The sequence below is a fragment of the Dama dama genome, chromosome X, assembly GCF_033118175.1.
Source record: "Dama dama isolate Ldn47 chromosome X, ASM3311817v1, whole genome shotgun sequence".
In the NCBI taxonomy this organism is placed as follows: Eukaryota; Metazoa; Chordata; class Mammalia; order Artiodactyla; family Cervidae; genus Dama; species Dama dama.
Window position 1 is genome coordinate 91,505,244 of NC_083714.1, and position 14,788 is coordinate 91,520,031.

Here is a 14,788-nt window from a genome sequence, read left to right on the forward strand (position 1 = left end):
ACACTTTAAATGGGTTAAATTGAGGGTATGTAAATATATCTTAATTTAAAAATGCATTAGCACAACAACAACCATAGTGGTGGTTACTCAGGCTGCCTGGCTAACATTTGAGTCCTTCAGTCCCTGGTGGGTTGGGCTCAGAGAGGAAATCTAGTAGGGGACGGGACAGGGGGCAGGGCAGGGGGCAGGCCTAAAGGAGTGACTCAGTGAAGCAATTCAAGGAGGAAGACTGCAAAGGCTCTGTAGCAAGGAAGGAATTCCTAGTGCCCTTCCCTACCACACACAGCCCTCTGGCTTCTCCCTTTTTTTGGTTGGCAGCTAATGAATCTCTTCTCCCAGGCTTGTGCTATTGGGCACACTGCCCCTTCAGTCACAGGAAAAGCAGCTTTTGGGTCTCTGGGCAGCCGTACTGGGTCTTGTGCTGATCAAACAGTTTGGTCAGGGCCTTCATATAGAGGGCGTGGTATTTGTCCACCATCTCCTGGCTTGGTTTTTCTATTTTGGGCAGAGGCAGAGGCTCCCCCACTGCCAAGAGAGATGGGAAAAGAGAAGGGTCAAGTGTTAGAATCTTTTCTTTTTTTAACCTCCTTCTCCTTCCCTGGGCCCAATCCTTTCATATCCCAAGTCAGCTCCCAACTTCTCCCCCTAGGCTGTTCTCTTCTTTGGTGGTGGGGGGTGTGGAGATTGGGAAGGCCTGAGGTTGAGGTTGAGGAAAATCTGAGCTGGCCTAGGGGCTGAGAGCAGGACTCACCCACAGTGACGATAGGCAGCGGGTATGGCAGGAGCCCAGTGGAGCCTTGGCGGAAGCCTCGTCCATAGAAGATGCAAAAGTAGAAACCAAACACCTGGCGGAAGTAGCTCTGGAACTTGTACATATAGCTGTCCTTATGGAACACCACCTGATCATACACCTCGGTTTCTCCAAAACTGTAGGTGGGGACCAGATGAGCCCTGTAAGAAAACCCTGATTTATTTCCCAAACACACCCTGGAGTGGAGAACCCCCCAGGAAAAACTTTTGTTCCTGGCCCGGCTCCCATCTATTATAAAATCCCTGTGGTGTAAAACATTTCTTCTTGCACTGAATACGGCTCCTGTATTTATTATCTCTTTTTCCTGAAATTTTCAAGGCCAGTGAGAATACTCTCTCTGGGCCAGGATCATAAGGACAAGATATGGGGGCAGAAATCCACAGGAACCCACATTGCATAAAGAAAAAGCTTCCAGGAGGTGTCCTGAAGGGGAATATCTATTAGGATATTCTAATATCTATTAGGATACACAGAGTACAAGATGATGGTTTGGCACAGATGTGTATGTATATGTATGAGGTGCCTCTTGCCTGCAGGGACTGTGCATAAGGTGTTCTGTCCTAGGTCTTGAGATTAGAGCAGAGTAAGGTTGTTTCCCTCTCACAGGGCCATGGGAATCCACCCTGACAGAGCCCTATGTAGTAAAGCAGGCTCCTTATGTCTTCCTGTGAGAGTAAGGGCAACAGTCTCTCTTACACAAATCTTTGTGAATTACTACCAGCGATCTCTTAGTGTTTTGGCATATGTTACCTTTTTTGGTTCCTCGCAGCAGAGACAGTGGAAAAACACACCAAGGGGTTATTTTCTTTTTTCTACAGCTCCAGAAGCCCAGGTTCAGGGGGGGGAGGGTCGCATAGGTATTCAGTGAGTGGCAGGAGCTGGACTAGAACCTAGGTCTCTTTCCTCCCAGCTCAGAGCTCTCTCCACCACATTATGCTCCAAACTGACAAACAGACCACTCAGACAAGGTCCTTAGAAGAAGTACTTCCTTCCCCTCTTCTGGGAAGCTGTTATAGGACAGTTGTCCTTGTGTCCAGTGAACTGGCATGCTGACATTATGGAGCCCCCACAGCTCTAGCCTTGGACTCCTACTCTTTGCGTGCATACTAAGTCACTTCAGTTGTGTCCAACTCTGTGCGACCTATGGACCGTAGCCTGACAGGCTCCTCTGTCCAAGGGATTTTACAGGTGAAAATACTGGAGTGGGTTGCCATTTCCTTCTCCAGGGGATCTTTCTGACCCAGAGATTGAGCCCAGGTCTCTTATGTCTCCTGCATTAGCAGGCAGGTTCTTTACCACTAGCTATACCTGGGAAGTCCCTCCTGCTCTTTACTTCCTCTCTTTACCCTTGATGCAGGAGACTCGGGTTTGATCCCTGGGTCAGGAAGATCCCCTGAAGGAGAGCATGGCAACCCACTCCAGTATTCTTGCCTGGAGAATCCCATGGACAGAGGAGCCTGTCAGGCTATAGTCCATAGGGTCCCAAAGAGTTGGTCCCTGACTGAAGTGGGGCTCCCCTGTTGGCTCAGCGGTAAAGAAACTGGCTGCAATACAGAAGACAATGGTTCGATCTCTGGGTCAGGAAGACCTCCTGGAGAAGGGAATGGCAACTTACTCCAGTATTCTCACCAGTAAAATCCCATGGACAGAGGAGCCTGGTGGGCCCCAGTCCATAGGGTCTTAAAGAGTGAGACACGACTAGAGAAACTTAGCATGCACAGCAGAGTGGCTAACGTTTATCTCTTACTGTGTGCCAGGCACATGGTAGGTGTTTTATGTGGATAAACTCATTTAAACCCCACAATAATCCTATGAAACAGGTACAATTGTTAGTAGCCACATGATGAAGAGGAACGCAGCAAGGCTCAGAATGGCTGAATAACCTGTCCCAGAATTCACAGTAAGCCATGGGGCCGGAGTTTGAAATTAGGGCCCCTGACTCCAGACCCAACATGCATACTCACCATAATGTACTGCTTCTTGCACTTACCATTAACAGATATAGATATCAATGTTGCTAGACATGATGTGGGCATCATCTGTGTCTTAGGCGAGCCCTAGCCAAGCCCTCTGATAATGAATCTGGATCTCTGGTTGGCTTTCTGGGAACTGGTCCAGCTAGCTCCAAAGGAGTGGATGACCTAAGTCTCTTTGAAATTCTACAGTCATCTCTTCCACTCACTAGTAAGTTTTATGAGGGTAAGACTCGTGTCTGATTCATCTTGGCATCGCCTACCAGGTCATGCTGCTCAGAGGCCACCCACCTCTGCCCAGGGAGGGACACCTACCCATTCTGGAGTGCCATGCGCACAAAGCCCTTGTGTTTCTGGAGGATGAGCGTGGTGCTGTTGGGCACACTCTGCATGGCCTCTCCCACTCCTCCAATTACAATGCCCACAAGGTTGCCAGTGCCATGGCTCAGCAGGTAGTCAATAGCTGGCTGACTCACAGAGCACACACCTGAGGAGAGCCAAGGAGCAAAGAGAGGAGCAAAAGGATCAAGAGAGGGGAGAATGGCTGAGGGGGAATACCCTCTGCTTGACTCACTGGCTTGTGTGCCCTCCTTTCCCATGGGACCCAGAAGGAGAATCAATGAACGGAACAAAGGGTATGGAGAAGAGAGGGCTAAGACAAGCAAATGTAGCACATTTCACGTTGAGGCAATATTTCCAGTTCACAGGAGGCACTGGGTCAAAACTATAGTAGGAAGGGGGAAAACCAGAAAGACTTTCTAAATCCCCAACTGTAATTCTACCCTTTTCTTTTCCTGGATTGCCACTAATAGCAACAGCTATTATTTATGGAGCACATACTCTTTGGCAGGTGCTATCTTGGGTGTTTTACTTGTATTGTCTCATTTAATCATCACGCCACATCTGAGGTTAGACTATTATCATCAGCACCACTTTACAAATGAGGAAACTGAGACCAATGGAGGTTCAGTAGCTTGCCAAGACCACACAGTAAGCGGCACAGCCAGGATTCGACCCCAGGCAGTTTGCTCTACGACATATGCTTTTTAACTACTGTGCTATGATGGCAGGAGTCCGGGATGAGAGGGGGCTGAAAAGGAGGGGTGGGGCTTGAAAAGGTGTATTTCCAAGTGGGGAGATGAGCCAGAAACTCTAGTAAGTATGGTCAGAAGCACCTTTGGCCATGAGGTAGTCCCTAATAAAGGGGATCTTGAAGAACCAGGACAGCGTGGCCAGATGGGGAGTGATGCCTGGAAAGATCTTCGAGAAGCCTGTGGCCTCAGTGCAGAAGTTACAGAAGGCGCCGAAGGTCAAGATGCCGTGGGGGTGAACTCCCATGAGATAGTTGTGCTCAGGTGATAGATCTTTAGTCTTCAGGATCTGCAGCCACAGAGAGAAATGTCAAAGGTGACAAAATGAGATCACACAAGAAAGCAAGGGTGAAGATGCCTTAGAGGGTTCAGGGAACTCTCTAAAGTAAAACTTTTCAACAGAGAGGCCAGGAGTGGCTTTGAGGGGGTTAAGATATCTGACTCCTCACCCTCTGGGAGACCAGTAGGATCGGGGGCACCTACAACTGCTGGGCTCCTTGCCTGTGACTGGAAAGCAGTCTCTGCCCTTTAGGCATGGGATCATTTTCCGTGAGTGCTGTTATATGAAAAAGGTTGGCAAAAATCTTGGCAGTATCTCTTATCTACTCCAAAGAGTGCACAGGGGAGCAGCATAGCAGTACATTTCTAGAACCTCTTCCTGGTATTTTCTCCCCCAACTCCCTACCAGGGCTAGTTTACTGAGTTTTGAAAACCAGCTTAGATATCACTTTGTTTATGAAGCCTTTCCTTACACCTCATCTGAACTACTTGTGTACCTTGTTCCAAACCATGAATATGTACTCATCTGTCCTCCCCATTGGATGTGAACTTTTTAATGGCAGAGGACTGCATCCAACTCACTTCTTTTTACCCCAAACTATGTGGTATAGAGTAGGTTTTCAATCAGTGTTTGTTAAACTGATCTGAACTGTACTTGTGTTTCTGCCTGCATCCTCTGGTAGGTCATGCCTACCAGGACATCCAAAGTATACTAGCAGTGTAGCAAATGCCCAGTAGCAATGTTGGACCCTGAAGTCTGTCTAGCCTGCACTGAGACTTCTCTGAGATGCTCACTTTCCTTATGGACAGCCCTAGTCATTTAGCATCAATGCTTAGTATTTGGGGAACTGTGAGGGATGCTGGGGAAGAGACACTTACGGAAATGGGAAAATAGTCCCTGATGTGGGTCCAGGCACACCAGTTCCTTACCCAAGCCGATCGCCTGCCACCTGAGATAGAAATATCAGTAGGGGATGTGTCTGTGTGCCAAGCCCAGCCCTCTCACTCACCCAGCACTTCCAGAGCAGCCTGGAAGGACTATAGCTCTGTTAGGGAAGTGGAAAAGGAAGAGACCCCAGGATGGTCCTGGCTTGCCCAGCTCCTCTCCTGTGGCTCCGAGAACTTGTATGAGAGGTCTGTGGCATGGTAAGTGGAACTCCTTGGTTACAGGTTGAGATGGAACATTCTTAAATCCTGTTATTTCTAGGTCCATGAGTCTTACCTTGCTCTGGGGTCTTCCAGTCCAGGAGTAGCCAGGCAAAGTAAAGGGCTGGTAGTGGCCACCAGGATGTAAACAGTAGGTAAATGGCCAATGGCTGCAAGATCCAAACTGATGAGGGAACTGATCAGACCAAATTTGTGCTGCCAGCAGAACTTGACCACATCCAGCCCTATTAAGAGTCCTTCAAACTCTCCAAGCCCCTGGTCCTGGCCTTCTGCACAATCCAGCTCCTGCCTGTCCATCAGCCACATCCACCTGTCCTTTCCCTCTTTCATCTACTGTACACACCAGCCCTATTTCTTTGCTTACCTCTCATCTCTGTCCACCTGCCTGCTCACCATCCCCCCACTCCTGCTCCCTGCCTGCTACCAGCTTTTCACCCACTGCTTCCATTAATACACTGTCTTTCCCCTCATCTCCTGTTTCCCTCCCTATTCCTCACCCATGAATGCTTGTTAAACCACTAGCTCACCCTCCCTTGCCCATATAGTATCGATATCTCTCCATACTCCCTGCATACAGCATCTGCAGACCTCTATTCTTGCCCATTCACCATTCCTTCCATTATCTGTCTCCCCTTCCACCCCAACCATGCTACTACCGCTCCCCTCCCAGAATGGAAAATCCAATGGTTCAAACACAGGTTATACTTCTCTGTCTTTAATGCTAATGTTTCTGCCCGACTCCCCATGCTACCTTAAGATTACAGGTGTATCATCTTATTCCATGGGCCTCATTTCTCCTCTCCAGATAGTGAGGGTTAGGAAGGGGCTGAAATTAGCTAGATCTGCTCAGAAGTATCATGACTCTGTTCTACCTCCCCCTACTCCTCCAGTCTTTACTGCCTCCGAGGTTCTATCTTTTCCTTCTCAGGGCACTCAGGGAGCTCAAGACTCCTTGACCAGAGATGAGACTTCCCATGAGCATAAAAATTGCCCCAGATCTGGTCCTGGCCTCTGATTATGGCTTCTTGCCATGCTGTCTTGGATCAGTACTCACATATGCCAAGGTAGCTCAGGGGCCATTGCAGAAGTACCAGACTCTGGAAATGCTTAGGCTGCTGAAAACAAGGCATTGTGCTCAGGAGCCTGAAGGAAGTGAAGATCCCAGAATGGTGTTCCAACCAAAGGTGCCACTAGCCTCTGGAAGCTCGCTCAGTAGCGAACACATATGATTATGAGGATTTCACCTGCCCTGTCCGTTCTTTGTTCTGCCCCATATCTACCACCCACTGAAGTGGGCAGGCCCTGGAGTATAAGGACAGTCTTAACAGATCTGAGCTCTGGCCCCTGCCCGTTTGCCCTTTGACTCTCTTTCCTGGGATTATTAGGACATCAGGGCGGAGAAAAGGTGAGGAGTGAGAAAAGGTGAGGAGTGCTATTATCCAGTCCTAGTGACCCAGAGGTCCAGAGAAGGGAAACACCCCTCACATCACAGGTTACTCTGAAATTGTAGGGGTTGTGACCTCAGAGAGATGGCTAGTGGGAAGGGAGCACTGAGAGTTTGTGGAGTTGGGGAGCACCTAGAGCTAGGTGTCTGTTGAAGCTGTTGCCCTGAGACAGCCTGGTTTGGGGATGTCCCTCTTTTACAATTTTCTACTATAAAGATTTCCACATACACACAAAACTAGAGAATGCAAGAAATTTTCATCTTTGTATTCATGTTTCATGTTCATCTTCAACAACTATTAACATTTTGTCATACTTGTTTCATCTATTGCCCCACTTTTTTTCTTGGAGTATTTTAAAGCAACTCTAAGACATCATTTCACCCCTAAACTTCACTATGCATCTACAAAAATTTGGATGTTTTCTTCTATAAGAAATACCATTATCACCATTAACAAAATTAATACTCCTCTATTAATATCTATTATCCAGTCCATATTCAAATGTCTTTTTACAGATAGTTAATTTGAATCAGGATCTAAACAAGGTCTACTGATTATATTTGGATGTTATGTCTCTCTCTTTAAATTTTCATTGTAAAAAAAAAACCCAGATACAGATACCCAGATGTCTTAGAATAGCTTTTAAAATACTCCAAGAAAAAAATGAGATAGATAGATTAAACAAGTATGACAAAATGTTAATAGTTGTTGAAGATGACCATGAAACATGAACACAAAGATGAAAATTTCTTGCATTCTAAAACAAATGTATGACTTAATGAATTATTATAAGACAAATACCTTGCAACCGCCATTAGGTCAAGAAAGAGATGTTTTTCACCCACCCCAGAAGGCTCTCACATGCCCCATTACAATCACAACCCTCTTCCTCCTCCCAAAGTAACCATTACCTTTGACATTTAGAAAAACCTTTCCCTTGCCTTTCCATGGTTTTATTACCCAAACACACTTCCCTAATTACCATAGTTTAGTCCTGTCCATTACAAAAATTATTATGTGCCTTAGGTTCTCTCTTTTTAAAACTTTTTATTTGGGAATAATTTTAGATTGATAGGAGAGTTGCAAAGTTCTCTATGCCCTTTACCCATCTTCCTCTTAATGTTACCATTTTATGTATAGTTATCAGAGCTAGGAAACCAATACTGGAACATTATTGTTAACTCCAAACTTTATTCGAATTGCACTAGTTTTTTCTACTAATGTCCATTTCTGTTTCAGGGTGTCATCAGGTCCCACGTTGTATTTAGTCATCATGTCTCTCTAGTCTTTTCCAATCTATGATGGTTTCTTGATCTTTCCTTGTCTTTTACGACTTTGGCATTTTGTAAGAGTTTAAGTCTGTTTTAGTTTCCAGTTTCCCCGTCCATTCATTTCTTTTCCTGACCATTTTGACCTAGAGAATCTCCCACAGTCTAGACTCTGCTTGCTGTGTGTCTGTATTTCCCCCAGATTGGCAGCTGGATTCAAACACTGGATCAGACTCAGGTTTGAGCCCTTCAGCAAGATCTTCATTTATTTTTAATACAGAATAATCCTACTTCCTATTTTCCTTTACCCCCTGCCATTGACCTGTCAAAGACTATTTCCCTTGGAGTAAGCCAGTCTTCCAGACCTCAGAATCAGCTCCCAGGAGCAGGAGTGAGGGTGCAAAGCCTGGTGCATAAGTTATCACCACATACAGGCCAAAGTGAGGGGGGCAGCAAAGCCCTCATTCTTCTTTCTGATTTTCATCTCTTGCCTTGTTATAATTTCATGCCTGCTGAAACAAATTGAATTGTTGGTGTTTTGTTTTCATTTGATTTTCACTCCTAGAGTTGGTATGCTTTTAAAGGGGTAGGGACCATATCTTATTTTTTAGTGCATCTGCCCATAATGTCTGGAAAGTCCTAGGCCCTCAGTATTAAATGAACAGTGAATGAGTATCTTAGTTTGAGGTCTGTGATTTCTTATGGGTAATGAGATCATAGGAATCCTATGGAGGAGTGTGTCCTGGGTTATGAGTTGGGGGGACAAAAGGTTATATAGAAATAGAGGACAAGGGACATGTTGCAAAATAAGAAGAATGAGAGGAAGGAAGGCAAGTGTTGACCTTTGAGTCAGTTTGGCAAAAGACAGAGTTCTGCATACTTTGCCTTCTCTGCACCTGGAGGGCTGTTCCCACTTCAGCTCTTCCTGCTAATTGAACATCAGCCTTGCCCTGAAGCAAGCTTGAGCATTCAGGTATTGCAGCATCTCCTGCAATCCTTGTTGACATCCCTGTACCTAGGGGTGAGGACTAGTCCCTGGCAACATAGGGGAGTTAGTATTCTGTCTTTCCAGAACAGAATTTTCTAGGCCAACATCAACTCCCTGTCCATGCCCTTTCGTCCTTGTAAATTGTCTTCTTCAGGACTCTTCCTGGATTAACTTTTAATAATTTGTGCATTTTTAGTTTTTCCCTTTTATCCTCCTGCCAAAAGGAGGTAAGTTGTTGAGAAGACACTCAAGCTACAGACAGTGTATGTGTACATATATTTTTCCTTTTAGTAGCAGATCATATCCTTTATTTTCCTATTTTAATGTTTACAATATCATGGACTTCCACATAATAATAGTTGTATTTTTAACATCCATTGATTGAGATATATAGATAGATAGATAGATAAAACAAATGACAACACTATGGCTATACATCATGACAGTATGTGTAAGCATATTTTTATTCATTCTAGACAGTGCTTGGGCCATATAGGAATGTCCAGAACCCTTATAATAATAAGTTAGTCCCCCCACCCTCACCTACCCACCGTGGTTTGCTGCTTACAGGTTAGAAACAATGGTTTATTTGCTTTTTTTCAAAATAGAAATTGATTTATTATTTTCCCTGATTATAAAAATAATCCATGTAATTACTAAAAATTTCACACTATACAAAAAAATATAAGGGAAACAAAAGTCACCCATGACCTCACAATCCAGAAATAACCACTGTATACTGTTCTTATCCTGGTATCTCTCTTTCTTGACTTTTTCCTGTATGAATATAGAGATAAATATTGTGTCACTGTGAAGAGTTTAGGCTCTTGAGTCCAACATATCCAGGTCTGTATCTCAGCTCTGCCACTTAAGGAAACTATGACCAATTACTTAACTGCTTAGTGCCTCAGTTTCCTCCTCTGTAAAAGGTGAGTATAATACCTACTGATGCCATCAATTTGTCAGGAGGGTAAGTAATTAATGTAAAGCATTTTCTTCAGTTCCTTGTTTATTTATATGGTCATATTTAAAGCTCAATAAATGTTAGTTATTATGTATAATTTCTTAATCAAAACAGAATCATATTCTCTGTACTGTTTTTTTTAAAATTAATTTATTTTTGGTTGTGGTGGGTCTTTGTTGCTATGTGTGGGCTTTCTCTAGTTGCAGGCAGTGAGGGAAACTCTTTGTTGCAGTGCTTGGGCTTCTCCTTGCGGTGGCTTCTCTTGTTGCAGAGCACAGGCTGTAGGTGCGAGGTCTTCAGTAGTTGCAGCTCCTGGACCCTGGAGCATAGGCTCAGAATTTGTGGCACATAGGCTTAGTTGTTCCACAGCCTGTGGAATCTTCCTTCTGCATTGGCAAGCAGATTCTTATCCACTGCTCCACCAGAGAAGACCCTCTGTACTGTGTATAGTCTGCTTTTTCACCTACAGTATATTATGGACATTTTTCATGTCAATTTTCTTCTATAATATCATCATTTCATTGTATGGCTATGCCATGATTTGTTTAACCAATACCCTATTATTGAGGAAGCAGTCATTTTTAGATATGCCTCTTTTACTAATCTGGTCAGACTTCTAGGTCTTTTAATGGTAGGTGAAAAGTCACTGGTCAGAAACACTCACTTACCCACAGCCCTTTCAGTGGGCACTGCTCAGTTTCCTGTCTCCCAGCAGTTTTTAGGATTTACTGGTGCAAAAAGTGGGCCACTTCCTCAAGCCTCAGTTAAGCCGGGTAAGGTCCAAGGACCAGGTAGTGTGGTCAGCAGAATCAGCCTCTCTCTCTCCAAAGAGACAACTAGGTCTGAAGAAAGGGTTGACCCTCTTCTCCTAACAGCTCAGGAAACAGGTTTCTTGAAGGTTCCCAATGTACTAGACCTAGCAGGGCTGCTGCTTAGTTTCACTTTCGCTCAAACTCAGGAATGTTTAAACACAAGCCAAGTCCAGAGCTGAGGAGAAACATGAAAAAATGGGTCTTGAAGGCTGTGGATCACTGAGATCAGCCTAAACTTAGGAAAAATAAGGGAAAGAAATCTGCTCTGTCAACACGTTGTTTTCTTTACTTTCATATTGTTTTCTTTTTGAGAAAAAAAAAATCTAGTCTCACCTGAACTAAGGAGAGTGATTGCAATTTCCCTAGGCTGGGGACTTTCTTGGTATATAGGTGGTCCTGACCACTATGAATTGTATCAGAGAAAATGGAGTAATGGACAAAAGAAATTAGGAAACCTGGGAATGTGAGAACTGACTGTTAGTAAATATACCGATCCTTTCTTTTCTACCCCCACCCTTTTTTAAACATGACCTCACAGAATTGTACTAATTAAAATTCTTGGTTGATTAGACATTCTCATTGTTTACGGATGTCCCCCTTCCCTAATTATCCACTTACCTATGTATGTATGTATGTATGTATGTATGTATGTATCTACCTACCCACCTTTGCAGTAGGAATTGCCCTCTTGAGCACTACACACGAGAAATACTATCTTGCCCCTGGGTCACAATTTAGCAACTAATTATCTGCTCTTGCCCTTCACTTCCTTCTCAGATGTCCAAAGGTATTTTCGTCTTTTTTAGTTTATTTTATTGAAGTATAGATGATTTGCAGTGTTTTGCCAATTTCTGCTATGCAGCAAAGTGAATCAGTCATTCATATATATTTTTTCATATTCCTTTCCATTATGGTTTATCACAGGATATTGTTCCTGTGATAGTTAGTTCCTGTGCTACACAGTAGGAGCTTCTTGTTTATCCATTCTATATATTGAAAATATCTTCTTGATACTACAGTTTTGATAATAGAGCTCCTCTTTTTCATATCTTCAGTTCCTGGCCTGATAAGGTTTCATGATAGCAGCATCAAATCCTGAGGTGAGTTCTCTCACAATAGGAAGTGGACAGTAAATAGCCAAAGCAGGTCATGGGGAAAGATGGACAGGCATCAATATTCCCCAAAGCTAATCCTGGTCCTACGGAGAGCTGGATATCAGAAACAAGTTGAAGTGTTAAGATCTGGAAAGTCAGCAAGGTGTGGAGGTCAAAGCAAGAATAAACCAAAAGACAAGTCCATTCGATAAGTTGACATGGCCAGTAGAAACCACCCAGGTCGAAGGCTAGGTCAGAGGTGAGTGAAGGTCAGAAGTTCAAATGATCTCCGTCTTTCTTTTCATGTGATAAGAACAATCAGACTGCAGCCTAGTGCTTTCCCTACCTGCTTTGGCATTCAGTGCCACCAGTCAGCCTCAGTTTATTCCCTAAGTGACCCTGCCTGCCTCTGGCTATCTGCCTAGTCCTTTCTAAGCCTATTTGCATGCTAAACAATTGGATGCATTCATGCTGTGTGGTGTGTGCAGAAATAGGCAAGCTGGGGGTGGTAGGAATCAAGGGTTTGTTTAGTGCAGTGTGAGCGCTGCGGGAGTGAAAACCAGAGTTTGCAAAGAAAGAACCTGTCATATCACCAAATATGGCTGGGCAGATGCTAACTGGGAAGCTGCTTCAGTTTTCCCGGTGCCACTAGACTCTATGGGGCTAAAAACTGATCAGTCTGAAGAAGAACAGTTTATTGGCTACAGACTCTCTGATGCCTAAGTACCTTCAGGGGATTTTAACTCACAAGTCAAGGCACAGGTTACAGCCAATTATCTCATACTTTATATCCCTGATACAGTTGTTTACCTCACGGGCCTCTTGATGTTGCTGGAAGATTTTCCTTTCCCATCCTTTTCACCTTTGATGCCAGAGAGTCATATAGACTCATTGATTTCTTCCTCTTATCTTCTAGGAGAAACTAGCTGGCTTGGCTAGACTTTTTCAAGGCCCCACCTTTATCTCAAAAGGTGTAGTGCACTTGCTGAAATTTCTGTAACTGCTGGGAGGAGGGTGAAGAGGGCTTCCCTCCACACACATATATATGGTATTTCTCTCTGACTTGACTGTTTCCACTCAACCACTAAGACTTTGAGTTTCATCTTTGTTGACATATGTAGCTCTGCTTTTTTGTATTCCATTCTATGAATATGGATAGATGTACTGTGGTTTATTTATCCATGGTCTTATTTGATGGACATTTGGTTTGTTTCCAGCTTATTTTTGCTATCATGAACCTTGTTTCTAGGACATTCTTATCCATATGTTGTAGTGCTTATGTGTAAAAGTTTCTCTAGGGCATATGCGTAGGAGTGGAACTGCTGAATCATAGGTTCTGGGCAGATTCTGTTTTACTAGGACATGCTAGATTGTTTCCCAAAGTTATTACATCATATGCTTTCAGCAGGGTGTGGGTTCATGTTGCTCCATATCCTAACACTTGGCTTTAACTTTAAAGTTTTTGCCAATTTAGTGTCAAATGCTACCTTTTGCAGTTTGAATTTGTATTTCCCTATTTACTAAAGAGGTTGAGCATTGGTTCTTATACTTATGGGTTATATTTCTTTTGGAAACTCCTTGCTTACATCTTTTACTCATTTTCCTAATAGTTATCTTTTACTTATTGATATGTAGGATCTCTTGACAAATTAGTATTGACAAATACTAATCCTTTGTCAGTTGGGTACTGTGAATGTCCATATAGTCTCTGGAACCAGATTAGGTTCAACTCCCAGCTCCTCCCTTCAATAACTATGTAATCTCCAGCAGTTAATCTCTCTGTGCCTCAGTTTCCTTAACCTCTTTGATCTACATTTTTCTCATCTGTGGAGTACTTAACTCATAGACTTGTCATAGTGAAAGTGAAAGTAAAGTCGCTCAGTCGTGTCCGACTCTTTGCGACCCCATAGACTGTAGCCTACCAGGCTCCTCCCTCCACGGGATTCTCCAGGCAAGAGTACTGGAGTGGGTTGCCATTTCCTTCTCCAAGACTTGTCATAGACACACGTATATATGTGTGTGTGCCAATTAAAGGAGTTAATATATATAAAGTACTTAGGATGGTACCTGGGCCTTTTGCTCAACATATTATGCATTTCAATAGAACGCTCCTTAAAGGCAGGAATTTTGTTTTGACTTGTCTACTAATTTATCCTAAGGACCATTACTGTCCTGTTAATAGGTGCTCAATAATATTTGTTGAATGGATGATCTTTATCCTTGTTTGTAGACTGTCTTTTCTCTTTTTGTAGAGATTTTTTAAAGTTCTTAATTTTAATGTGAATGTATCAATCCTTTCTTTTAAGGTTTGCATGTTTGTGTGTTTGTTTTAATAAAAATTTCCCCGAGACTGTGAAGAATTTTTTCTATACTTTATTCCAAAATTTGAAAACTTTGTTGTTTTTAAAAATTTTTTATAACTTTGGGAAAAAGAGATGCAAAAATAGTAGGTTTAGTTAGTTACAGAAGACATTAAAATTACCACAAAAGTTGATTTGAGTGCTTTTCAGTCTATAAATGGGATTGAGCTAAGCTTCTTAGCTCCTTTTCAAACTCATTCCTCCATGTTCTTTGCCTCAGGGCTGACCATTCCATCCTAGGCCTTCCCTCCTCACCTCTCTTTTTTTAAGAAATTAATTTTTACTGGAGTATTCCTGCCTGCAAAATTCCATGGACAGAGGAGCCTGGCAGGCTACAGTCCGTGGGGTCGCAAAGAGTCAGACATGAATAAGTATGCACACATACACACATGCTTATAGCTGCTTTACAATGTTGTGTTAGATTCTGCTATACAGCAAAGTGAATCAGCCACATGTATACATATATCCCCTCTCTTTTTTGGATTTCCTTCACATTTAGGTCACCATAGAGCACTGACCTTCCTCACCTCTTTTGC

At 43.4% G+C, this 14,788-nt stretch overlaps 1 protein-coding gene across 1 annotated transcript; it reads right to left on the reverse strand.

Annotated features, from left to right (window-relative positions):
• Positions 1 to 370: 370 nt before the first annotated feature.
• Positions 371 to 6,451, reverse strand: AWAT1 (acyl-CoA wax alcohol acyltransferase 1). The gene is made up of 7 exons (XM_061136914.1): positions 6,376 to 6,451; positions 5,377 to 5,484; positions 5,034 to 5,104; positions 3,960 to 4,164; positions 3,100 to 3,271; positions 752 to 951; positions 371 to 525 (listed from the first exon to the last, which is right to left on the reverse strand). Exons 1-7 carry the CDS (start codon positions 6,449 to 6,451, stop codon positions 371 to 373), a joined length of 987 nt encoding a protein of 328 aa, XP_060992897.1.
• Positions 6,452 to 14,788: the final 8,337 nt, after the last annotated feature.